We start from the raw sequence: 24,892 nt of genomic DNA, 5'->3' as shown, positions 1-24,892 counted from the left end.
CTTTTACCATTACAATGATCCCAAAAACGCTGCCAATGTAGTAAAAGCATACCTGGATAGAAACACACACAAAGGGACAGCCCACAGTCCAAACTTCAACATTACTGAAGCAGTGTGGGATCATCTTGACAAAGAATAGAAGTAAAGGCAACAACACCCAAAGAAGAGCTTTGAATGTGCTCCAAGAACCCCAGAGAATTATTCCTAAAGACTACTTAAAGAAATTACAAGAACGATTGCCTTTCAGGTTGGGTTGAAGAATACAACAACAACAACAACTTTATTTACATAGCACATTTAAGATCGAAGGTGCACCAAAGTGCTTCACAAAAAGATTATAACATAACAGATATATGACCATAACAGAGTACAAATAAGGTAACAAATGAGAAACGCTGGTTAAACAAAAATACAGATTAAATAAGAAATAAAACATCAGAGCGTAATTTAGAAGATAAAATCACTGAGTATTCATAAATATAAGGTGGTACATCAATAGAAGATAAATAAAGGTGGTCATACCAAGAATTGTACAAACTACCTTATACCTTATGTACTGTATATACTGCATATACTTTATATGTATTTTTCCACGTTTCAATAAATGGCTGCACCTATTCCCCTTCTTCCTTGGAAAATATAAGAAATGAGGACTGGATCGAGACTTTTGCATAGCACTATATGCATCTTTTCATTCATTTCATACCAATTAAATATCGGGGCAGCTTAGTAAAGCGAGATCATAAATCAGGTCTTACTTAAAGGCATAACAAATAAGGGACTGCAGCTGCCTCTCTCATGTCTGACCAGTTTTTGTGGGCAATTTATGAAAAGTGCTGACAAAAACTGCCGCATATTTTTCCAGTTGAAGATGGAAATCTGATTGAAAGATTAACGACAGCCAAATGAGTGGTATTTTCATCCAGTCAAGGGCAGGAAGACTATATAATGTAACATGAGTGAAGGAGAGATCTGTCAGTCAAGTATTGTGCAGTTTGGTTGAAATTCTTGCCAGACCACAACGAGCAAAGTGAAACTTGCGGCTTGGCAGTGCGACCAGACCATTTATTCCAAAGGACAGAAATTACAAGGTGCGGTGCAAAAGTATTTTGGTCAGTACATATTGAACTGCTCGACTAAAACTCTTTTTGCACTTCACCCTGGCAACACAACACATACACTTGTCCGTCAGCTCCTCAGCTTAGGAGTTTGGGAGGAGCACCAACATCAGACATCCCCGGTTAACATTTTCCCCCAGTTGTGTTTTGTCTGAAAAATAACCTCGTCCCTTTTTGGTACCAACAGTGTAAGAATGAAACCATCTTATGGAAGGAAGTCAGAACCCACCTCCGGAGAGAAATCTTCAAACCAATTTATCCAACCCTGGTGGCCAGATGGGAAGGCGGAATATGCGTTATGATATGAAGACGAAACATTTGGACTCTGCGATTACACGTTATGCATTAAATGGTGTTACACCTCACATCTAAAGAAATATAACTGTTGGTTAAGTCGTTTTAGTGATGACAAAAAAGAAAAACTAAGAAAAATGATCAAAGGCAGGATGGAATTTGACGTTCCAATTAGTAATCTGTTCACATGAGAGCCTCTCATGGAGCTCTACAGATCGCGGGAGCCTACAGTAGATTAAATGCATTATGTAGCAACTCATATCTGTGTCAAGACGCAAGGAGTGATAGAGAATCAGCACCAGCCCTGACATCTGTGACTGATTACAACTTGTAATGTTCCAGTGATAAATGTGTGAACAAGAGGCGGTGATGAATATAACACTGTTCCCCAAGGAAGAGGGACCTTTCATTACATGTCTTATTACTGTCTCTTCCTCCTGATGGCTTAATTGATCCTTATGGGCCAACAAACAACCCCCTCCTCCATCCATCCACAGAATATGATACTCAATACGAGGAGAAAAAAACCCCCAACCACAGTAGCTTTTAACCCAACAAGCCCCTTTGTTCATCATTTAATTACAGCGCTTTAAGGCAGTGATCCTCGTGTAATATTGAGTAGTTGCTGGACCATAAAGGTGAATGCAGCATTTTATCGCATACTTTAATTTATATTGGCCATAACTTATTTTTCTCCAGTACAGAAACCATGGAAATAGTGCCACTGGTCTGACTGGCATGTCCTACTGCCAGAGCTTCCTCTGCTGTGGTGCGTGCTAAACTGAGCGCCTTCATGGATGAATTCAGAGGAGAAATGCAAAGCATGGAAGAATAGCGCTCCTTTCTGCCCACAGAGGTTGACCACGGCATATGCTGCAGCTTATTATTCTGCTGTTTTCCATTGTATTTATAGCAAGGGGAACTTGATTTAGATCTGCTCCATGTGGTGATTTGCTGTAGGGATGGGTGCCACATCTTCCGCTCTTCTATATAATCTCCCCTTTCTCTGCTTACTGGCCTTTATTTAAAGATAGTAAGTGAGATAGCAGTGCATCGTTTCTCTCGCTCCGTCTTTCTTTGACACCAGCTGCTGCTGTGCAGTTTATGATGCTGGTTGGGAGAAAATGGGAAGGGGGGGTAAAAAAGAATCCCTCCCACTTTCTCTGGTGGTATGCAAAGATTCCACAGGCGGCCTCCAGAGCCCCTATCCTTCTACAACCCTCCCCCAGCCTCGGCTTCCATCAACCTTCAGTGGCCTCTGAAAGAGAGGGGTAAAGAGTGGAGGTAACAGAGCTGGGGTCTAAGGCAAAGAAGAGGAAGAAGCGTATTAAAAAACAGCTTCACAGTCGACTTCAACGGCTGCATCATATATAGATGTGCAGCAGGGTTTCCAAGGATTTGTTCCCACAAAGGTAACAAGTGTGGGTGGCAATTTCTTTCATATAAATACACTCTTTGGAAATGCAGGGCAGGATAGCCGAGCTGCCAAAACACGATTTTGTGATCTAATGAAGTCTTCATATAGGCGCTGTCGATAAAAAAATAGACAGTGAAATAAAATTCTGTCCGTTTCTGACCATTTTTGCAGGACAGGCACGGGCCCATTTCAACTGTAATTACATTTTAGAGGAGATCATAATACCTCCTAATGGGAGGGAAAGTCATTACAATGGACAACTGGTAATGTGATCGTCTACCCATGACTGACACTCAATTCAAATCTTTCTTTAAATGCCCTTATTTCATTACCCTTTAATGTATTCTTTACTCAGTGTGCCGGTGCAGAGAGAAGTGGGGAGAGATGAGGGAAGGGACGGTTAAAGATGAGCTTCTATCTCAAATGCCTCATTTCATGGGTTATTTTTCTGCTGAAAAAAGTTCAAACTGGGGAAATTCTAATCTGATAATTAATCAGTATCTGGCTGGTGCTGAAGCAGGCAGCTTGTCTCCTTTGCCTCACTGTTAAGGCATCACGTTTACTAAAGCTGTATTTGACTTCCACTTGAAAGGAACAAACAGTGAGTTCGGCCTGTAGCAGCTTTGTCAGGGGCAACGTGTCATTCATTTTGCCACAATTGCAAGACTTTCTGAGTGTACTTGCCAGAGTAAACAACTTACCATAAGGCTGACCGTCTGTCTTCAGCAAAAGGCAAGAACTATAACATTGTGCTCTGCACAGTTGGAACAAAAAACAGCAGCAAGGCTGTGTTCAGTTCTATTTCTTTTAAGAAAAATCGGAAATTGTTTACGGTAAGCTGTTTGTAGTTAAGAGAAGGAACAAAATGAAAATGTGGTTTCAAATTTAAGAAAATTAACCGTTCAATTAGACAAAACGGCAAAATGTTTCATCTGCTGTCTGCTAAAGATGTAGAGTCACATAGTGCTGCTATAACAGGCTGTAAAAGCCTCTGGCTACGATCCAATGGGTGCATTCTGTGACAGTACACACAATGCACCCATTGGACTGTAGTTTAGTGTGCATTGTGCGGAAGAAAACATAAGCAAACAAGCACACAAATGACTTGCAAACAGTTCTTTGTCTTCCTAGAATCTTTGTGTAATGGAGAGCAAACACGGATGGGGAACATCTTTGGATGTTTCTGCACCATCTGCAAGTGTTTGCATAACTGGAAGACTGATTGTTTGCTCTAACCTGTCAATATGGTGATGCCAGGACTGAAATATACAGGAAAATTTTTATTAAAATACATATATATATTCAACTTTGTTTGAGCAAACATGTATGTGTGATGTGTGAGCAGCTTCCAAAACAAACAGAAGACAAACATGACAACAGGAAACTGCACAAAGAGCACAGCTAGTGAAATTTCCCATGCTATTCGCTCATCATCACCTCAGTGTGATGCAGTATCACGCCTGTTTGTTTCCTCTGAAGAAGCTGGAGGGGATGGCCCTTTTCTGCGCAGGGAGAGAGGACAATCTTCCCTTATTTTCAAAAGCTCACCGACAGAGCATGTGGGAAGATACAGGCCACTGCTTCAGTGACCACCTGGAGACCAGATGAAGGTTCCGGGGTTTAGCATCCCTTGCATATGCAAGCGCAACAGGATAGGCGTGAGGATGGTCTCACGCCTATGGCCTGTCTTGAAGACGAATGAAGCGGTGGTGCTGGGCCTTGGGGCCTCACTGTGGGTACCTCACTGTTGGGCTGGTAGATTAGGTCTGGATCGCACTTGACATGCCACGGGAGAAAACAATTGGATGGAGGGGAAAGAGAGTGGAGAGGTTTCTCTGCTACAAAGTGGAGCAGCTACTGTGTGATTCTGTCCTTGTTTATAAAGATATTATAAAAGGTATATTTAATCCTTGCAAGTCAAGTAACTGATCGTTTAATAAACAAGATCTGAAATACATTTATTAGGTAAAACTATTAGCTTTTAGATAGTATTTTCTCTGGTTAATATCAGTGTGAATGGAATATCTTTAAGTAATGGCTGTTGAACAAAACAAAAAGCCTTACCTATGTTAAGCTTTCATTTGTGCTGTTTAGGCCATTAGAAAATAATAATAATAATAGATTGCCTTTCTAAGTGTTTTATATTATCATTGGAGAGACCACATTAGCAGCCACTCAAGTGACAGCAGCCTATTTTCCCCTGCTCATTTCGCCACCCCCACCTACTACTCCTTCCCTGGAGATATATAGCCAGCCATATACATGCCAATGAATCACACTCCTGCTCTGCACACACAAGTTGCCCTTGGTTAGGTGTTACTTATCAAGCTCAAGGTCTAACACTGGGGTAATTATCACAAAGAGCTGAGCCATGGGAGCATGTTAGACGATGATATGTTTAGCTAAGGTGTAAGGAGGGGCGGGGGGGGCTCTTTAATTGCCAGGCACAGACTGTAAGATCAATCATTTGTTGGATTTTTAAGACAAGAGACAAAAGAGGAAGGTCAATGGCTGAATGTGACAGAGAGATAATGCTACACGTGAAGAATGTGGAGCGAGATGTCTGCAAAGCCACTGAAAGAAACAATGTAGAACAAATGAGAGTAAACAGTGAGGCAACAAATGCTCCATAATTACCTCAAGTATCAAATAGTGGTGTGCCTGTTGTTCAGGAGAGGATGAAGATCTCTTTTCAGAGATCAATAAGTCCTACAGAAGCCTGGGCCTCTGGTGGAGTCTCCACCCTCCTCTCTTCCCACAATTCCCACTAGCTCCGTGTTTAACTGCCCACAGGGCTAGCTTAGGGGAGGAGGGCGAACTCGAAACAACAATGCTTAGAGCTAGGACACTAGTGAGCTTCCAGCTGGCAGATCCAAGCTTTGATCATGATTACAGATTACTGTGGTTCAGGGCAGGTGTCTTCCTGAGTAAGCGACACCCTGCTGAGGGCCCATCAATAAGCAGTGGGAAGAATGACTGTTTGAATGCTATGCTTCAACAACTACAAAACCTTTCAACCACTGATACTGCTGTACAAGCTGTCTACTTTAAAATGTTTTGTTGCCTTCTAAGAAAGAGGATGCTTGTGAAAACCCAGGGTACCTTATGGGTAGATTTCAAAAAGGAAACTCTTTTTTTCTATGAAGGAAATCACTAACTTTTGCCCAAAGGAGTCTATAAAAACCACACCCAAGTTACTCTGTCCCATTTATGTATCTGTTTGTTATCAAAGCACACAGATTTTTACTTTGCAGTCCACGGCAGTTGTTGTTTGAAGCTTGTATTTTAGTATACACGTTTTTCTTTAAGCTGAATGTGCATACCACCGGAGACCTCCAAGCACCAGTTGTTAGAAACCAGCCAACGACTGCACAACGAAAAGTGCTCAGCTCATCTCGAGCGTTTCACTTTCAATGTCTTGGAGAAGCTGAGGATCGACCTGTAACCATATATTTGCCAACTGTCTGTAGTGTAAGCTTTCCTTTGTGCTGAAAGTGTGCAGAAATGTCAAGAAGTGAGAGACAAACACCAGCACACGAAAGCCTCAAACCCATGGGAATGCAATCTTCTAAAACAAAAAGCTCCTTGATTTCTTTAGAAACCTTGTAATTTCACATTGTTTGTTTCTACACTTATCCCTCTTATTAAAATATATATTTTAAACCCTGCATTCACCATAAAAACCTATTAATGATTCAGTCAGTTAGTTATTGAGTATACAGTGAAACCCTTTGTTGTTTTTAAGTTAATTAATTAAGCAAAATGTCAAGTAACAGTTTTCATATTAGCAAACATGATGCCAGAGTAAACAGCAGGATTTTCACTACTGGTAGAAGATCTGGGTGCGGCACCTTAGCATTTTTTTTCATGGCGCCAAAACTAAATGAACAGAAAAAAATATGTTAAGACATGTTTTGCTGTTATTTATCAAGTCAAATGCTTCTGTGCTTTCATTTGCTGTACCAAAGTATTACCATATGAAGGAGTCAGGCAGCTATCCACAGACACACAGCAACAATGGTGAAATAAGGATTAAACAATACTCATGACTAACATGTTTGATTTCTCTGATGATTTCAGGAGAGGTCATTACATTATCATAATTCTGGTGGTTATATTACTGATATTCAAATTTATTTATTTATTTTTTCACATTTCCTTTTGAAAGTCTGAATATTATGAAAGCTCATTGCTTTTAAAGGTACTTGTATTTTGTATTGTACCACTGACATAAAATGACCATAAAGTTATAACATTGTCGTTGTATTATTTTATTAATATTATGTAATCTAAACAAAAGTATTTACTATATCAGGCATCTTTTTTTTTTTACTATATTAACTGAACCACATCCAACAATTCTATCAACATCAAAATACACACAAGTAAAAATCCACTGCATAATTTACAACATCTTCAACAAAGCAGTATGTCGAGCCACCCGATTTTAATCAAGAGGTGCAGCTCTTGGTGCGCAATCTAATCCAAAAGTCACTCTAACCATACAGGAAGCACCTGCCAAGATACATAATAAAAATCCTACTCATATCCTCGAGGACATTTCCAGCGCAGATGAGCAGCAAGTGAGTCCACATGCTTTTCAGCTGTTTCTCTACTTTCACTGCCAGGCAAAGTGATGTCTAGCTCAATTCCAAGTACACTGCCCAAGAAAGTGGAGGCTAAATGATTGCAGAGCACCAGACACATCGGAGGCTAGAGAAGAAGATGCCGAGATAATAACGGACATTTACCGGCTAAAACCCAGCGGGGTATTGCAGGGTACACTGCACAGCTGTCTCTGCTTTTATTGCTATTTTGTGCACGCAGCCTTTGTCAGTTTACCAGCTATCTTACAGAATAACCTTGATGTTAGTGCTGTATGTGGCTGATGTTCAATGTAAATACTGAATGACCGATGTCAAACTCACCTTTCTCTGTAATAGCCATCAGTGCCGCCTCACTTTGGAGAGGTTATGCAGTTATAGAGGCAGAAAAAAACAATTTAAGGCAACATATCTTTCCTGAACAAGCTGACTGAGAAAGAAAGATGTCAGTATAGCTTGAAAGCAAACATCAGATATCAAGCCGGCAATCAAAACGGTACAACCTACGCTTTGTCCAACTACTCTCTGACTGACAGTCTGCACAGTGTTATCAGCAGGCCGGAGCACCTCTGACTTCTTGGCTCCTATTATCTCTCTTTTGCACATGACGAGCCATTCAGCTTCCATCATGAGTATGACTGAGTGCTCTGTTTGTGGAAAAAAAAAAAACACCCACATTCTGGCCAGCCACTTACTCTGTGGTTATCTTCCAGTGTCAGATGGGGAAGCACATCATGGTCAGACTAAAACATGTTGAGCAGAACAGCTTTGGAGCATTTTAATATCTGATCGAGCAGCTCTCAAAGAAAGTCAGTGATGTTAGATTAAAAAAAACACTGATTTCTAACCTGACTGATTTCCAGTCCCTGAAACTATGTCGTGATGGCAAGCAGTTTGCTGAATTGTCTTTAATCTTTGTAGTTTTACCCTGGAATAATCACATCCAATGCATGGCTAAAAGACAGGAGGCAGGAAGAGGAGCTGCCCTGAGGGGAATGCCAACAAAGGACTGGCATTAAGTAGCACTATCAGGACAGTCACGATAGTGACATGTTCTGTAATATTCAAGTCTTAGCTGGCGGTGCACGAGATAAGTAGATTTGAGTGATATCTCTGGCAGTGGAGCAATACGGTTCAGCTCCCAAGGGCTTGGCTCCAAATATATAATCACTCCATAATTACAAATCCTCCATTCTGCTTCACCTTAACAGGTGACACCCTTGTTTTTAGCGCTTTGTTAAAAGCTTTCTGGTTTCCTTCCAATTTGCCCATGTAATGGTGACTAAATGACTAAATGACTGACTACAGGGTGTGAAGTCTGTAATGAGGTTTACGTATATACTACTACACAACAGCCTGGAGTTGCCTTGAAATGATGAGACCATCTGAGGGCCTGACATTCTCCCTCCCTTGGCTGCACCAAGTTATGAACAGAATCAGCGGCAAAGGCGAATCCTGGTGCAAACCAAACCCCACTGAAAATGAGTCATACATATATAATCTCATTTATGAGAACCAATCTCTCATTGTTTTTGTGCAGGGACCAAATGGCCCATTACAACTGAGAGAGCATACTTCTCCCATACTGGCTTCTCCTATTTTCTCATAGGGGATCATCTGATTGTTGAGGTTTTCTCTGTACTATTCCAGTACGGAGGCAACTGTTATTGTGATTTGGCACTATATGAGTAAAACTGAACCGAACTTCCCTAAAATCAAAAAAATCATGTACCTGTAAACTGGCTGGTTGCACAAACTCCCACGCACCCTTGAATATCCTCGATCGATGAACTCTAGCTGAGTGTGAAACAGTTGAGATGAAAATTAGCATGTGTGAGGACATGGTTCTCAGCCAGAAAAGGGTGGAGTGCCCACTCCAGGTAGGGAATGAGTTGTTGCCTCAAGTGGAGGAGTTCAAGTATCTTTGAGTCTTGCTTACGAGTCAGGGAAAAAAAGGAGTGGGCAATTGACTGACAGCTTCGTGCAGCATCTGCAGTGTTGCAGAACGCTGTACCCCTCTGTTGTAATACGAAAAGATCTGAATGTAGAAGCAAAGCTGTTGCGTTACCCATCGATCTACATTCCTACCCCTATCTATGTCCATGAGCTCTGTGCAGTGACCAAACTAAACAAATTCACTGATACAAGTGAGTTTCCTTCACAAAGTTTTTGGGCTCTCCCTTAGAGATAGCATGAAGAGCTTAGTCATTCAGGAGGGGCTCAGAGCTCCAACTCCTCCACATCAAAAGGAGGCAGTTATGGTTGTTCAGCAGTCTGATTAGGATGCTTCTCGGATGCCTCTTGGTTAAGGTGTTTTGGGCACGTCTAACTGGAAGGCGGCCCTAGGGCAGACTGAATGATTATGGCTTGGGAATTTATATGTATAACATTTGCAAAATAATGTGAAGTAGTTGGATAGAATAGTCCAGACACTTACAGAAAAAAAGTGATACAATTATGTCCTTAGAAATGATTTGAAATGATTACTTCATCTTGTGAAGCTTTATTTAAAATGACAGTCACAAACAAAGCAGAAAAATGATGGTGGTCAGTGTTTGCATTATCTTGTAGCTATTCACTGAAGATTGGTGTTTTCATTATGGTGGCTAGTCTATAAAGCCTGAGAATAACACATAGTTAATCATTTCGACTGATCCACACCATCTCCCGCTAGAGACATCAACTCATGTGCTTGTTCAAGCATTAGCTGGACTATGTGGGCTCAGTCCCAGTGTGGTTCTAAATCAAACCCATGAAAACTCTCTCATGTTGTGACGTAACTTGAGCCAGGTCGCCATTGCCGTGGACCTTGGTGTAGATGGGCTGTTGGGCCTGGGATCAAAACACAGGGGAGTCAGAATGGGTGAGATCCAGAATTCGAGCAGACAGCAAAGTCAAAGAGTACCATTGTTCCCATACTCCCTTTGAAAAGGAGCAGAACTCTCAGCTTTCATTTTTTTAATCCACGTATGTTGTGACATTTTGCTTTTTGTTCAACATAAAAGAACAAACAAAAAGAATGCACACGGGTGAAAGAAGAAGAATGTGAAAACAAAAATGAAATGATGCGTAATACAGTGCATGAACATGGCAGCAGAGGAGGTGGATCCCACATGCAGGACACACTGTCTTGCTAATGTTCTCAACTCTTATAGCAGGTGAGGAAAGTGATAAGGTATCATGACTGATACCAATATTCCCCACCAACCCCAAGGCTGTTTGTACACTTGCACCTGACCCAACTTGTCACAACAAGTCCTTGATTTAGCTTCCAATACAAGTTTATCTTTTATAAGAACCTTTCCTTTGTGACACTTTGTGTAACAACTGCCAAACCCCAGACAGCTCTTCTGCAGAGCTGTTTTCCACAACAATCCTATATATGGTCACCTCCTGCTGATTTCATAAACATATACAAATATGGGTAGAGGAGTATTCTGTCCCCTTTATAGCCTCTTCAAACTCTCTCAGAGATGGAAGCTTACTTTGTGCATTCCAGAGACACTGTGTTATGCTTTCAGAGGCTTATTTTGAACCGAGTGGCTCAAAATACAACCAGCCACTATATCGTATGGTAAACTGAATGGGCGTCCCAGCTTGGGGTCTCTTATTTCAGTCTGCTTTCACAGCCTTTGTCTGCTTGCGGTTAGTATAACTGCCTGAATTCAAGCTTTTTCATGCTGGGCTTTGTTTATGCCTTGCTGTTGTTGCAGTTTCTTTCTCTCTTCTAGGTTCACCTGAAGGCCAGTCAACAAGGTGCCATTTAGCTGTTGAGGCTTGACAACAATCTGCCCAAAGAGGGTAAAAATAGACTTTGAGCGCTGAACGGACTATAAGCTGGATGGTGGTGGTGTAACTTAACCTGTTTATCTAGCAGACCCCCAACCACTACAAGACTCCAGGGATTTAGACAAATGTTGACCCTCTCTTTCCTCTTTCCCCCTCTTCTCGTCCTATCTCTCTGTCTTTCCTCTGGTTCTGCACCCCCTGCTGCTGTGGAAACCAGATCAAGTAATGGGAAAATCCCACCCAACTGCTGCTGACCAGCTGGAATGAGAGTCTGGGAAGTAAAGGAAAACTACTTCCACCAAAACACTCGGCCTCAGCAGTCAACACAAGTACAGCCACAAGCCACAAATTGAAGATTATTCTTCAGCTTGTGTCAGCCTTTTAAAAACTGAGGCATGCACACTTTTTCCCTGAGACATAATTTCATGAGGCACAATTACATGGTTGTCATTTTATGATAATGATGGGAGTGACATTTTGCTTATTACTACACCAAGGTGCCTTTGGTGATTTTTTCCTGCTTCAAAAAAAAAAAAAAGAAAAGGAAAAGAAAAAGCGTACATGGCACATTTTACTTATATCGAACACTAAACACACAAACACTCTGTGCAGAGTGTGTATTGGAAAATCCCTGGATAAATGTGAATTTTAACACAGATAGTATAAGCAAAACTGTGAAATTAGTGCAATTTTAACACTTTCTCTTGTGCAGCACAAGTAACTAACAAAAACCCTTCAACTTAAAATTGTACTGGGGACGGTTAATGGGCAGAATATATTTACCCCAAATTCCCACCATTCCTTAAGGCAGACAGCGAAGGCAGGCCGAGGACTCAGCAGACAGGACATTAATAAACTCAGTCACATGCGGAGTTATCTACAGGGACCTACCAGAAAATAAAAGCATACAAAAAGCAACCCTTTCATGCTAAAAAATGTTAAAAAGAGTCCAACTCACATGTGCATCTACAGTCACCATGTCATTAGGTGACATGGTGCACAGGTGACCTCTGTCCTCCTCTGATCTGATCTTCAGCTGCCTTCTATGTCATCTTCACCTGTCTTCACATGTGTTTGAGTGACCCACTGAAGTACAGGGTCTGTCCCAGAGCTGTACACTGACCCTGATCTAATTCACCCAGAGACAGTGCTTACACTCTTCCACAAATTGACGGCTCCGGCTTGCCATGCAGCGCTTAATGCTATTTCTGGCCTTTCAGTGATAAAAAAAAATGGGAAACGCTTGGTTTCCCTAAGTCAAATTAAATGAGACATCCACAAGTCAAAGGAGGGAATTACTCACTCTGAAATGAAGCTTCGCATTGGCTCTTTGAATACGCAAATTTGAAATTTAATGCAGATCCAGTTTGATGGAAAACACACAATTTAGACATATTTCTTGAGCAAAAATACACTTCTCAGTATTCTTAGCTGCCTTTTTAGTTGTAGAGTCATCTCAATACATTGAGCATATATTCTATTTTCTCACCGGCCTGCTATTTGACCTACGCAGCAGCACAAAAGAAGCACTGACCTCACATTCCTCTCACTTGGAAGAACAGGGTATAATTAACTGTAGTGTTAAAGGCATGGTGCCTCTGAGACTGTAAAACAGGGTATGAATACTGAGCAAACTATTTTATCCCATAGGGCTGAGAGCCAATCCATACAATCTATACTTATTCATTTATTCAGCCAACTCATGGTCTCGGTCTCCCTCGGAAGCGTCTAACGGGTCAAATGTGGGCTTTTCGTCCTCTTCATCTCCAATTAGACATAGCATGTGGTGATCCAGGTATGTGTTGTTGTTTTTTTTCTCTTTGCATTGTCTGCTATTTGTGTTTCTGTTTAAAAGAGTTTACTTTTGTGCCTGCCACTTCAGTATTGCTCACTGTGAGCAAAGACCTGGACGCTGACATCATGCATGCCCTCCACAATGTGTCATCAGTGATACAGAGGAGTGGAGCCTCTACCATCTGTGAAGCATCTGTCTAAGCACTGATTCACCCATTCATGCATACAGTATTCACTGTTTTAGTTGTCAGTGGCAAAGATCTGAGATGTGTTAACAATTACTTTTCTGTGTACTTTGCCCTTTCTCTGAAAACGGAGGCGAAGGTCCCAGAAAACAAACTTTTGATGGTCTAGGACTACAAGTAACAAATTTTACACAGTCTGTGTAAACAGGAAATAAAGACGCAAAGTTTCACAACTCGAGGAAGGCAGTGTTGGTAGGTCAATCCACCACTTTGGCCCAGGATGAATAACGGATGGTAACATCATCAAGTGTCATTATTAAGATAAAGCTCTAATTTGTTCAATACCAGAAATCCACATACTGTAACTAATGGCATTTCCATCAGCTCTGGCTGTTAACACACTAAACTACTATGATGAACACTGCACTCTGATTAAGCTAAGTGTTGATTAATAAATTACTCAGTCTATAAAATGCCAGGAAAAGGTTAGGAAATATTGATGTTGATGCGGGCAAGGGTCAAATGAAATGTTTTGTTTAGGCAACAGTGAGGAACAACTACAGCTGTGAGTAGCTGGATAATCTCTGACGTTTCACTTGCTAAATTCCTTATAAATTAACAATGGATAATTGCTTGATTACCAAAATTGTTGTTGATTTTTTTTCTGTAACTCAGCTAATCATTTAATCAACTTATAGTTTAATTGCTAGGAAATTCATTTCCCCAAATCATCCATTCCCTTCAACTCTCAAGCTGCTAGTTGTCTGTTATTACAGCTGCTTCAAAGCCAGACACGAATGCAGACACAGTTATGTTCCCCGCGACAAAAAACAATCTGATATGAAGCACGCCTGCAACTACAGCAGAGAAAACAATGACTTAACAGAGGAATAGACTGAAATAACCCTTCTGTCTGTGCTTTAGTTCCCCAGACTTCCTGTTTGACAAAACCAAATCCCTGTTGATGCTGAGCTTTCCACTCTTTTCTATCTTTTTTTTTTTTTGCCTCACTCTTTTCTTTCTAACATTTGTTCACTCTTTCTGTCTTTCTGGCTTGGACCAGGTCCACTCTTCGGGTCACTGGTTACTGGCCCAATCCATTTTTTCCTGCTTGTAGCCAACAGCAATGTACAGTGCCACTGTGAGGAGTAAGAGGAGGCACTCGAGAGAAAGGGATGGAGAAAAAGAGGGGATGGACACAGATGGGTGGACACAAAGCAGATATAGGGGAAAGGTGAAACAGGCGTGATATAGAGAGTTAAAGACTGAGAGCACTGGAAATAATACTGAAGTACCCCCAAATTGAATGGCAGAAAACAAGTTCAGAGAGTGGAGGGTGAATGAAAAAGACAGACCTGAACCCTCCAGACAATAGACTGCCTATAGTTCACATGCTACATTTCACTGCTCTTTGACTCCAAACACTCTTACACTGGTATTAGTGGAGCTTTGAGGCAACAGTGCACTGTGAAAATAGCTGCCGGGCTAAATGAGCGTATTACAGTGTAAGAGTGGTCTTTACTTTAGGTGATCAATCAACCCAGAGGTAGAGACTTCCACTTTATAACCATTAGAGGCCTGAAACATAAGCAGTGAAGAGCAAGACACAGTTCTAAACATCATTACACAAGACTCTTGTCCACAGTGAAAAGTCCTGGCTCCCTCCTCTTAAACATATGCTTTCTCATTAATTTTTTCCAGTGCTTACATGACAGATGAGACACTGCAGTCCATCATCATCAAATCAGACTGGCAGGCCTATGAGGAGGGAGGAATACAGATAGGCTTTGGAAGTAAAAAGGATAACACTGCATGTCAGGAAATATTTAAATATTGCCCAACCCCCTCCCCAGGAAATGTCTTGTGATCTGACACCATTTACACATGACTGTCAAGAGACACTGTTCCAGACAGAATATTTCCCGGGAAATGCGAGCCCCTCGTGCTGAAGCCTCCCTCATATGGATGCGATTTCATTTTGTTGAACCTCTCGAAAATGAGTGCTGGTGGCGAGAGGGGAGTGGAAGCACGCATTCTGGGACTGGGTGGGATCCAGCTGGCAAGAACTCACAAAGCAGCCACAAGGACAAAGCTCCTGGCTGTGCTGGTATGGCTCCAAAACAGGACAACACAAGGCTGTGCCAAATAGCCCTTGGCAAAATTATGGAAGCCATGAAGGCTGCCCATCTGTAATTTATTTACATGTCTTTAAATTTATCACTCATGTCCATGCCCTTCATATACCCTTTGAGCTACACAGGCAGCGCAGACAGAGATGGTAGTAAATGTCATCCAGCCTCGCCAACACATGAGCGGGATACCGTATTAACATGTTATATGTGACAGGTGGGTCACTTCTGTGGAAATGACAGAGCTACTCGGGAAAGTGAGTGAGACAGATCGAGTTGAGTGCATTTGATGTGCTGCTTCATATTCTTCACTGACCGACATTCCACAGCAGTGTGGCCAAAAAGAGTCGCTGGCACAGAGGTTCAAACAGAGCCAATCAACCAGAAAACGAAATGGAGAAGCTATCCTGAAAAGCAACATGGCCAATTATTTGATATCACAGATCAACTGCAGCTTCAGTGGAGGCTGGTGTGGGAAGTATTCAACCAGGACGGTCAACACGTCTGTGCAAACTGCAGAGGCAAGAGCCAACGTGTCGCATGGTTTCCCTCATAAGCACGTCCTTCTGCTAAAACAAACCGGACTAATAAGGTTTCACCAACTTTTGCTATATTCCGTTTGTACTTTCAGTCTATTTGAAGCTTTAGTCTTTTCTTCAGTTCTGCTTTGAAGAAATAAAAAAAAAAACCCAGAAAGAATAAAAATAAAGCTTTGCAAACACTCAAGGGATAAAACATGTCACATAAAATTGCAAGTTTATCATCTCAGTCTGGAAGACCTCACAGGGCAGCGAGGGAACAGTGATGCATTTGAAAAGCCACATTTTTCTGATCTAATTTCATCAAAGAGCTGTCAGAACCCCGGGCTAACATTTAATGTAATAGACATTAAATGTCTCTAATCAATAATAAATGCTTTTAGCCCATCCCACAGTGATAGCATTGGATTTTCTCCCTCAAACTGTGAAGAGTTCTTCATGGAACAATGACAGATAAAAAATGAGACTTTATAGATTCCCTGCTGACCACAACTTTCCCTTATAGTAGTGAAAATGCTGCGCTGAGCTATTTCTTGTTTTATATCCCAGGAGACAGTACACCTCAAAGGTCTGCACCCCCTCTGAAACTGTAGCAGTACATATGAAGTCCCCTATTTCCACCAAACACACTGTCCTGAGAAACTCCCTGAAAAAGGACAAGCAGAACCTGTCATGCATTATATTGTTTGTCTTGTTGTTTCACCTTCAATTTTAGGACAGAGCAGCTCCACACACTCTCAATAAAATATAGCTTATACCCACTGGCCTTGAGTTGCTATATCTGCTGACATTTTTATCAGGAGTTATAATAACTTCAATCCAGCTGACATTTTCTGCAGGTCGAGGCAATATATCGAGAGATCGCAGGTTATGTTTTGGAACAATGCTTTACCACTGTCACTTTAGAACTTTTTGTTTTTTTATCAACAACTTTTTTATTTGATTGAGTGTCTTGAAATGAAGATATGGCATAGTTTTCTGTCATATAAATGCAGTTCCAGTTATTAACTTGAACTGCAACAAACTGCTATGCTCTGGTCTTAACAATATGTCGGAACTAATACCTTTAAAATGATTACACTTCTTCAAATTCCCCTTTACTGAGCAACAAAGAAATGATAGGAAAGATCCTTTTGTATTTTCTTCTTTTACAAGCAACAACAATACTAATCAAGCCTTTATTATTTCTGAACAAATGTATAACGCCAAGTATTTTCATCAGGTGTGATTAAAAATAGGTTGCTTTCCTCTACTTTGGCATCTCAGCATTGTTTTCCTGCCTTTTTGTAAAATGATTTTTAGGCTTTTAAGCTATGGTGCAGTTTGGCATCTGGGTATATCACAAGGTTATTAATCCCTTAAGGCCAGTCACACACACTGCTTGACTTAGTCTGTCTCAGACAAGGTTTTGAGATCTGGACAAAATCCTGATATCGGACCCAATTCAGAGCACATGGCGGAGACTGAAACCTCCAACTTCAATCTGGGCTGAGAGGCAGCCCGAGGCAGGGATTGTGTGCTTTCAGACATCAGTAGATTTTAAACATATTTGAAGTTTTTCAGCGCACAGTCTGCATTGCCTTTGAATGGCACAGTAAGCAAGGCAACATATAAATACAGAGTGACTTTGTTAAAAAAAAAAAAAAAAAAAGTCAATGTTGCAGCCACAAGCTCCAGGCTATTATCAATTATATCCAGTATTTACTGATGCTTGGGCAGAGCAGTTATCCAGTCATAGGACTTGTGATTGTTAGTCATTAAGAATTAATAAAATACAAAATATCCAAACAAAATTATGTGTCATATAAATTAAAAACATAAAAACACAACTTATTGTTAGTTTATTTTGGTATGGGGGAACAGAAAGCATTTAAAAGGTACAGAAGGTGTTTAAATCATAGCTTTAAAATAGCTTTCTTCCTGCTGTGTCTAGCTCCACTTGAAGCACGCAAAAAAGACAAGGCAAGGCTCTGCGGGGGGGGGGGACAAAATCCCCAACAACAAAATCCGAGTCAAGAATCTTAATATGTTTGAATCTGTCGTCTGGGCCACAGTCGGTTTAAGTCCCCAACGCTGTATAAGACAAGACGCTACAGTGAACGCAGTGGTTTGGTGCAAGTACAGGATTTATGAACCAGAGCAGTCTCCTGCTCTCATACTTTGACTCCAGCTCTGTTTCCTAGAGGAAATCTGGGCCTCAGCCATTAGCAATTAACAAGCTCTGGAACAACCTTGCCTGTAGTGAGCTGGGAATAAAACGCTGTTATAAGAGGTAAACAACAACACTAGAAACAATAACAGCCATTGTTAAAAGTCTTTCTCTCCAACTAATGAGATAAAGAACTGATTCCTTTCAACTCTAATCTGTTTCATCAGAATGAGATGAATTACAGGAAGATGTAAAGTGGATGCTTTACTCGTGCCTTCTCAGAGGTCCTGGCCTCTCTGGCAAGATGCTCTTCATTAATCAGAATGGCACCGGTATCAGAGAGCGGACCATTAGGCTCACTTCACTTTCGCTGCTTCACAAACTGTCCTTGCTCTGGCTAATCACTGATATTTGATCACACTTTTCGGCACCTTCTGCAGCTGTTCTGCTGCAGATCTTTATTTCTCAGCCAGGTTCTCAGTTAATGAGAAGTGAATGCTCAGTGTTTGAGTCATCAGGTATTTTCTGTCCTCTCTCTCTCCCTCTCAACTTCCCCTCCCTGCCTGGATATTTCAACACTTTGTTAGCGATAAAAGACAATACATGGTGCAGCCCACTGAGTTTCCCAGTTGTGTCACTTCCAATTAGCCCTTCTGAGACATCTCTGCCCTTTGGCTCACCAGCATTCGAGTTAAAAAAGATCTGATCTTCGTTGTATTGCGTGCTGCCTTGCTTCACTCTCCCACTGTCTAAATTCATGCATGTCTGGATTTGTGAGTCTATGAAAGAGAGAAATCGCAAGAAAGACAGACGGGGAATTTTTAATCCTATAACCAGAAATAGCAGCTTGCTGTAAGGCTCTACGTACGGGGCTGCTGTGAACTTAAAAGGAGCTTTCCTTGTATAAAAGTACACATTTCTGAATAAAGCAGCAAGCCTTCACCTTAATCATCTTCCGTATTATACATCATTAATACCGATGTTCTTAAGTAGCTAAGCTTTTTAGAACTGGGACATGGCATGTTGTGGTGGCCCTCTGTAGATTTATCCTTCAGGAAAAAACCTGGCAGCTCTGTCAAATCTGCCCGCAACCTGCTTCTATGTCACATCACTTTTTGAAGCCAAAGTGAAGTGGTGGGGATTGTAAACAGCAGAGTGGTGAGCCACAGTATGTGAGCAAACGTTTTTGAGCTAATGAGAGGACTGGAACGCCGCAGCTTCTTAAACTAGGGCAGAGAAACTCGCAGCTTCAGTGGAAGACTTCCCTCAGACCTCACGTCCCGGGAGTACACATGTGCAAAACCAACAGCACAAACAAACAAAACTGGTGCTGTGCGAAACAGTGTCCACTTAGCGGAATCAAACAAACAGCCAACAACAGGACGTTTTCAGGGCCAACGTTGCAGTGAGGACAGGACTCTGTCTTTACAAAAAGCAATGCTGGAGGTTTCATTTAAACTTTAGGGGCACAGAAGAGAAAGTGTGGGTATAATTTCAAAAGTCAAACTACAAAAAGAAGACATAAAATTGATACCAAATGTTGGCTCCACAGAAACAAAACAAGGAAAACAACTGAACATAGTAAAATAAAGGAAAGTATAATAAAATCCACATTTTAGAATAGAATAGAATTCAACTTTATTGTCATTGCACATGTCACAAGTACAAGGCAACGAAATGCAGTTTGCATCCATCCAGAAGTGCTTTAGCCATGATATAGATATAGATATATTACAAAATATATATTAGCAATAATATAGGTATATAGATATATTACAGAAATGGGTCTGTTATAGGTATGAGGGTACAAAAAATGGGTCTATTATGGGTATGTTACAATGTACACGGTATGAAGGTATGTTATGAATATGCTATAACTATAAGTATGTACAGGCTGGAGTGGGTATACAAGCTATGTACAGGCTATGAACAGGATATGAAACTATACAGAAATATAAAGTTATACAGAAATATGCAAGTTATAAACAGTTGTAAACAGTTGTAGAATTATAATTATCGAATTGTACAGAATGATTGTTTATACAGAATTATACAGTAGTGCAGTTAAGATAAGTGAAATATGTGGCTAATTTCTACAGAGGCTATATAAAGTGCTAGCGGTTGTGGGTGTGTGTATGTTCAGTCCATTAGTTTAACGTGGGTCAGATGTCAGGAGGCAGAGTTCAGAAGTCTGACAGCTGTAGGGAAGAAGCTGTTCCGGTACCTGGTGGTCTTAGTCCGGAGGCTCTTGTAGCGCCTCCCAGAGGGCAGGAGGGTGAAGAGTCCATGTGATGGGTGACTGGGGTCTTTGATGATTTTCCCAGCCCTTTTCAGACACCGCTTCCTGTAGATGTCATTTATGGCAGGAAGTGGTGCTCTGGCGAGGCAGTTGGTCGTCCAGATGAGATCCTCGGAGGTGTGGACACCCAGGAACTTGAAGCTGTTCACACGCTCCACAGCCGTCCCTTTAATGTAGATGGGTGGATGTGGGTCAGCATTCCTCCTGTAGTCCACGATGAGCTCCTTGGTCTTCTCGGTGTTGAGCAGCAGGTTGTTTGTGTCGCACCACTCAGCCAGACGATCCACCTCCTCCCTGTAGGCGGCCTCATCGTTGTCATTGATGAGGCCAATCACCGTGGTGTCATCTGCAAACTTAATGATGGTGTTGAAACCATCGGTAGGTCTGAAGTCGTGGGTGAAGAGGGAGTAGAGGAAAGGGCTCATCACACAGCCTTGTGGTACACAGGTGTTCATCGTGATTGTAGATGAGCAGTGGTTATCCAGCCGGACATGTTGGGGCCAGTTGGTCAGGAAGTCCAGTAACCATTTACACATGAGGGAACTGATGCCCAGGTCTGTCAGTTTCCTGATGAGTTGTGAGGGGAGGATTGTATTGAACGCTGAACTGAAGTCTATAAACAACATTCTGGCGTAGGTGTTGTTATTGTCCAGGTGTGAGAGGACAGAGTGCAGTGCGATGGAGACTGCATCCTCTGTGCTCCTGTTCTGACGGTATGCAAATTGGTGGGGGTCCAGGGTGGGGGGGGGAGACAGGATTTGAAGTGTGCTAGGACCAGCTGCTCTAAGCACTTTGTGATGATAGGGGTGAGGGCTACTGGGCGGTAGTCGTTGAGGCTTGATGGGTTGGAGTTTTTGGGTATCGGGACGATGGAGGTGGATTTGAAGCAGGCCGGTACCACAGCGTGGGCCAAGGACAGGTTGAATATGTCTGTCAGCACTCCTGCAAGCTCCCCAGAACACGCTCTGAGAACACGCCCGGGGATGCCATCAGGACCTGCAGCCTTGTGGACATTAATCCTGCTCAGCACCGCTCCTACATCGGTGGGGGAGAGAGTCAGTGGGTGGTGGTCCGGTGTCACGTCTGCTTTGGTTGTAGTTGTTGGATTCCCTCGCTCAAAACGAGCATAAAAGTTGTTGAGCTCGTTGAGGAAGGAGACATCAGAGGATGCGGGGGAGGGTTTGGTAGTCCTGTAGTCTGGTCCTGTAGTCTGTAATGGTCTGGAGTCCTTGCCACATGCGTCGAGGGTTGGAGTTGGAGTTGGATTTTTCATTATATAATTGATTCAGCATATTCACACACCTCCTCTAATTGGACCAAAGCTGTACATGGCCAAAAGGCACTCAGAATTCATGTGATGATGTTAATATTTCAGTTTGTGATCTGCCACTTTTTGACACATTTTTACAAAAAATCAGTTCAATTCCAAACTGCAATGAGTAGAGAGTGGGTAACTTTTACTATATTAAATGTAAGTAAGCATTAAGACCAAGATATCGGGGGAGGTTTTTCATTTCCTATGCAATGAGTATCGGAGGAAGTAACAGCTTAACTGGACTGAATGCAGGTTTGCTGGCCAAGAAAAGTATTGAGATTTCTATACTGCCTTGTTTCTTCGCTGATGTGCCTGCAAATGGGTTTGAGCCAAATCTGACGAGAAGTTAATTAAAGGCATTACATCCTTCATAATCTCTATAAACATCTACATCTCAGGAGTTTACAGAGGCTCTTTAAACCATCTTTCAACAGAAAGCAAACCGTAACAAATGAGTGATCTGTTCACTTCTCATAACTGCAGTCAGAGCTTCTGCGCTGCATGCCAGCAGTCACAGCCCAGTGAGCACATTGTAGAGTTGGGCTCAGAGTTGGCTGCAGGTACGAGCATGCACAAATGCACACAGACGAACACACACACGCATATAAATACTCACCACCAACAAACTGAATACCGCCAGCCACGCGACCAATTGTACGTGAGATGAGGTCAGAGATGCAGCAGCCCATGAGAGCTGTGAGCGCCACCAGCAGGAGGAGGCCACATCCCACGCCTGTCACCACAGTACAGATCCTCCATTCAAGACTCGGGATGCCGTGGAAGGAGGCGTACCTCCCACACTGCTCCAGCATCACCGTGGTCTGGCTCTCTTCATCCCTCACTGGGTAGGAGCAGCGACGGAAAGTGCCAAAGGACACTGGCTTGTCCATCTGTATTCCCAGCAGCCAATAGGGCATGAAGAAGCCAACACAGGAAGCAGCAGCGCACAGCAGGGACAGCAGGGCCCAGATAACACCCGTACATGTCAGACTAGACGCCATGGTAAACAGTCTGCAAATGGTTCACACTGAACTAACAGCAGTTATATGAGCAGTTGCTATGTTGTGGGAAGTCTTGCAGTGAGCATTTAACACTAGCAGCCTTCACCTCCTCAGTGACTCCGGGTTCCTGTCAAGAGGAAGAGAAACATCCAAACTGAGCACTGACCAGACACATCATCTGTGTGAACAAGTTGCTGGCTTTGACATGTGACACTGAAAATAAGAAATGTGTTCCCCGATCTTTATAAACGGATCACTAACACAAGCAGAGGAAAAGAATCACAGACAGGAGAAAAATCAGGGAAATAAAGACCTTCAATTATGACATCATCAGGCAGTTATTCTCTAACCAGGTCTTTTGCGTGATTGTTAATTAGTAAGATGTGCTTTTAAAAGTCCTTAGCTAAACTGGGAACTTAGTAGACTAGACTAAAGTAGACTAAAATGACATATTTCTGAATTATGATTTAAATAGATTTAAGATCTGAGAGGAAAAACACAGTCACGATGATATTCAGGCAGTCAATAATTAATCCAAGTTTGATGAACTAAAGGCTGGCTTGTTCTCCATCTCACTTATTACTCTTGGGCTTCTCTGTTTATTACATATAGGAATTCATTGAAGATATATATATAATAAGAAAGTAAATATGAATGCTAATTAGTACATCCTATAACTGGAACAACTGGGATAACTGAGAAAAACTCAAATTTAGTTTGATATTTAAAATAGTGCTAATCCCTATAATAAACTTTAAACTTAAGCTACAAACAGTATTATATCGTAACTGACTATGACCCATACTCACAAAATCAGTAGAATTTGGATGCTTAGTACAGGAAACATAGTTCAAGTGTCTTCATGAGCCGCCACTTCTAGAACATAGTGATTTTTTGCTAGGGGTGACCTTAAGGAACACATTATCGCAGTGCCTACACTATCGGAATGAAAAGAATGAAAACAGGGCAAACACAGGGGGAAAGCAGAGGAAAGCTTACATGTTGGGAGACCTCCGAAATTAGGTGCGCTCGGTGTGCACTGAGAGCTTGTTTCCATCTGCAGACTCCAGCTGTGTTGGATCTTAAAGCAAACTTTTCTTCAGACGAGGGGAAAATGCAGAAGAAATGCGTTCGGTCCTGGAATGTAAATCCAAAAAGTGACAGCAGAATCGGCTCATGAATCACTTCGTGCTCGTCAATATATGTAACTGAAAGGATGATCAATTATTTACTCCTGTGCGGGCGCACAAATGTGCGGTGCAGTCTGACTTAACTCCCGTTTCCACATTCCTCCTCGGAGAGAGAGAGAGAGAGCGAGCGAGCGAGCGAGCGAGGGAGGGCTGGAGGGGGGCGGGTCCATAAAACACTCTCAGGAGGCGACCATCAATCACACAAATCCCCACCCAGGGGCTGGACTCGCCACTACTATCGCTCCTACAGGCTCCTGGTGCATTCACTGACCCTTTGAAAACGATGCACGTTCTCGTACTAAATCCTTCGGGATGCTCAAGGTAATGAAAAGCTGTCAGTGACTTTCATGTTAAAATGTTTACCACATCTAGTTTTGCATTTGGTTAGGTAACCTCAAATTCAGGTAAATGAATTTAATATTGACTGACATTGTATGTCAGTATTTGCACTGGACATCCTTAAGGGAGAGTTTAAGGAACATTACACATGTATAACTGTTTGGATATATATATATATATATATATATATATATATAATTTATATATAATTCTTAAAACAATAACAAAACGGGAAAAGCATTTTGTCATATAAAAAATGCAATGGTTGATTTTAAACAGACCAGTTAAATGTTTTAAATGACATAAATAAATAAATAAACCAAGTAGGTAAACCAACAAACAAACAAATAATCACACTCAAACCCCCCCACACCTGTCAGGCATATGGTCCCACACATATTTTTGTATTATATGACCATGCACCTGTTTTTCATAGAATTATGGTGTACATATTTTTCCGTAATGCAATTTGCACTACTGCCAGTGTCAGTCTCACTATTACTGTTTTTTTTTTTAATATAGCTGAATTTGGACTTTTCTTTGGTTTTTATCATAGTTGTGTATATACATTTTTGCACTCATAGTATCAGCTCATATCATCTCACAGTACAAGCCTATTATCAGGCACCTGTGGCACTTTCCACTTTCCATTCAGTAATCTCTATCTATCTATCTATCTATCTATCTATCTATCTATCTATCTATCTATCTATCTATCTATCTATCTATC

At 41.7% G+C, this 24,892-nt stretch overlaps 1 protein-coding gene across 1 annotated transcript in view; it reads right to left on the bottom strand.

The window, feature by feature from the left end:
* Window positions 1-23,920, bottom strand: part of LOC134641176 (LHFPL tetraspan subfamily member 6 protein) — a 47,507-nt gene extending 23,587 nt beyond the window's left edge. Inside the window, exons 1-2 of the mRNA XM_063493432.1 lie at window positions 23,633-23,920; window positions 22,249-22,760 (exon numbers count right to left, since the gene is read on the bottom strand). Of these exons, the coding sequence (XP_063349502.1) occupies window positions 22,249-22,633 (385 nt within the window). The 5' untranslated portion in view covers window positions 22,634-22,760; window positions 23,633-23,920. The remainder of the gene's footprint in view (window positions 1-22,248; window positions 22,761-23,632) is intronic.
* Between the last annotated feature and the right edge of the window lie 972 nt (window positions 23,921-24,892).

This window comes from Pelmatolapia mariae, linkage group LG14, assembly GCF_036321145.2.
Source record: "Pelmatolapia mariae isolate MD_Pm_ZW linkage group LG14, Pm_UMD_F_2, whole genome shotgun sequence".
Taxonomy (NCBI): Eukaryota; Metazoa; Chordata; class Actinopteri; order Cichliformes; family Cichlidae; genus Pelmatolapia; species Pelmatolapia mariae.
The sequence above is the reverse complement of the archived record's forward strand: the minus strand, read 5'-3'. Positions and strand labels throughout refer to the sequence as shown.